Source organism: Astatotilapia calliptera, chromosome 3 (assembly GCF_900246225.1).
Source record: "Astatotilapia calliptera chromosome 3, fAstCal1.2, whole genome shotgun sequence".
NCBI classification, from domain to species: Eukaryota; Metazoa; Chordata; class Actinopteri; order Cichliformes; family Cichlidae; genus Astatotilapia; species Astatotilapia calliptera.
Window position 1 is genome coordinate 50,935,016 of NC_039304.1, and position 2,631 is coordinate 50,937,646.

At 46.5% G+C, this 2,631-nt stretch overlaps 1 protein-coding gene across 2 annotated transcripts; it reads right to left on the reverse strand.

The window, feature by feature from the left end:
- Nucleotides 1–560: 560 nt before the first annotated feature.
- On the reverse strand, nt 561–2,144 carry LOC113019732 (nuclear factor 7, ovary-like). 2 transcript variants are annotated; one of them, XM_026163551.1, is made up of 2 exons: nt 760–2,144; nt 561–630 (listed from the first exon to the last, which is right to left on the reverse strand). In XM_026163551.1, exons 1-2 carry the CDS (start codon nt 2,127–2,129, stop codon nt 561–563), a joined length of 1,440 nt encoding a protein of 479 aa, XP_026019336.1. In that variant the 5' UTR covers nt 2,130–2,144. The 2 variants fall into 2 exon arrangements, with proteins under 2 accessions (XP_026019336.1, XP_026019337.1); XM_026163552.1 differs by lacking the exon at nt 561–630 and having other exon boundaries at nt 738–2,144.
- Between the last annotated feature and the right edge of the window lie 487 nt (nt 2,145–2,631).

Here is a 2,631-nt window from a genome sequence, read left to right on the forward strand (position 1 = left end):
AAAACCATACACAAAGGGAAACCAATTCCTTAGTGAATCGTGTTTTATTATCTACACTGCAAAAATGAAGCTCCAGGGTGAACAAAGGCCAAAATAACAAACAAAACAAGCTAAGTCAGGAGGAGGTGCTATCTAAAACCCTATGTGAAATCAAACATCAAAGAAAAGACAAGCGCTACACCTAACTCCCTAACTGAAATAAACAGGAGAAAACAGTGCAAGGAAAAACAATACGGCAGCTCACCCCTTCTGTTGCAGTGCTATTTACAATGTGCTATGTACAATGAAAGCTAATATACACACTATATACAAAACTCAGAGAAGCCGCACAAATCACAAGCACAAAAGTCTCAAGTCTTGGAGGCCAGGGTCAGGTCTGCTGCTGCTGTCAGTGGCTGCCCCGGGACAACTGCTGGTGAGGGATTTGAATGAAGATCACATGGCCAGGGGACCAATCAGCAGCCGTCAGCTCATCCACTCCGGGACCTGCAAAGACTTAAAGGCACAGACAACAACAGCCACCAAAACAGATTATGGACAGGGCCATAACAGGGAGTCATTCAGTGAGAAACAGTGAAATGATTTTCCATGTGAAAAGGTGGACAGCAGAAACAGAAAGAAACAGTGAAACTAAAAGAGAAACAAAGAGCTTTGGAACAACGAGGCAGCAGGAGGACAGCTGCAGTTTAACAGCTTCAACTCACTGACAGGAAACAACATTAGAAACATCATCATCCTCAACTCATCTGCTGCACTGACACTGACACCTTCAATGGCAACACCTTCAGTTTACCATCAGTGCTGATATATGGAAACATCCTGTGAGTGAAAGTGTGTGTGAAGGTGTGTATGTGTGTGTTAGTATCAGGATCAGAGAACGACAGCTTTCCTCTGTTCCAGTCCAGATTCACTCTGATCCTCTGGAGCTTCTTCTGGACTGAGAGAGCAGTGAGAGGAGCTGATGGTGAGCATGCTGAGTATTTACTTTCATAGAACCGTATTCTCCATAATGCAGACCGTATGCTTCCCATTCTCTGCACAGACTCTGCCAACACACCCAGTGCCCACCATGTACCATCTCCAACTTCGACATCCCAGCTGTGAGTCCCTGAGTTAAAGGCCTCAGAGCCCAGGACAGAGCAGATAAATCCATCAAACCTCTCTGGATTATCAGGAAGCTGCTGCTTTTCTCCTCCTCTCACACTGGTCAGATCTTCAGACAGGATGAGTTCTGGATGAGCAGTGTTTGGGTCCAGAATGAGAGGAGTGTAGGAGACCATGTCCTTCATGTTGTTCCAGATGTTGAAGGTCAGGTTGCCCAGGTGTTTGGCCTGGTCTATCAGAGCTCCTGAGGGCAGCTGTGGATCATCCAGCAGGGGGCAGCGCTGGACTCTTTCCACTGCAGCCTTGTAGTTGTGCAGGAATGAGACGTCTTCAGCTCTCAGCTCCTCCTCTGTGGCTCTGACTGTGTCTGAAAGAGCTGCTATCTCTCTGCTCAGAGCCTCCATCTTCTCCTTCATCATCCCACTCTTCTGCTCCTCTTCCTCCCTCAGTGCAGCCAGCCTGGCCTCCTCTTCCTCTGCTAGAAACTGGTGAAGCTTCTTAAACTGCTCCTTAATCTGCCTCTCTGTGTGTCGGGCCTGGACCTTAATGTGTTCTGCTGTTTGATCAAACTTCACTTGAACTTCTTCACAAACCTTTAACTTCTTCTTTAAGGGCTCCAGAGTTTCCTGAAATTCCTTTTTGTGTTGTTGTGCAGCTTCAGCAATGGGTCTGAATCTGTGCTTGGTGTGTTTTTCTGAGTCTCTGCAGACGAGACACACTGGCTGCTGATGGTCCAGACAGAAGAGTCTGAGTTTCTCAGAGTGCAGACTGCAGAGATCCTCTGAAGCTCTCTGATCTCTCTCCTGTAAGAACGACTCACACAAGTTCTTTAAAGCTCGGTTTAAAGGTGGATCATCCTTTGAAGATCTTCTCTTACAAATTGGACAGTGTTGTGTTGGTCTCTCTCTCCACCATCTATTCAGACAGTCTTTACAGAAGCTGTGGCTACATGACAGAATAACAGGATCTCTGAAGACCTGCTGACAGACCGGACAGCAGAGATCCTCCTCTGATCTGGAAGCCATTGAGTCTGTGAGTGAAGCTGAAAACAGCAGACAGGAAGTACAGTCAGTCCTGGATCCCCTCGCTCCTCTACTACCTTCACTGAAACTTCCTTTAAATTGTGTTTTTGCTCAAACTCACATTCAGTGTGTGGAGCGTCAGCAGCTTGAAGCAGCAGTGTTGGAGTTTTCCACTTTTCTCTCCTGTAGCTGGTCTCACTCAGTGGAAGCTGCTAGTTTGCTCTGAACTCAGTCTGATTGTGTGTGTGTTTCTCTTTACCCAGGAAGTTGAACAACCTGTTTTCTCATTTCTCGTAAGGTGAGTGACATAAGGGGCGGGGCTTCATTCACCTTCATTTTACCTTCCTTCCTTCCTTACCCAGGAAGTTGAACAACCTGTTTTCTCATTTCTCTTAGGTGAGTGACATAAGGGGCGGAGCTTCATTCACCTTCATTTTACCTTCCTTCCTTCCTTACCCAGGAAGTTGAACAACCTGTTTTCTCGTTTCTCTTAGGTGAGTGACAT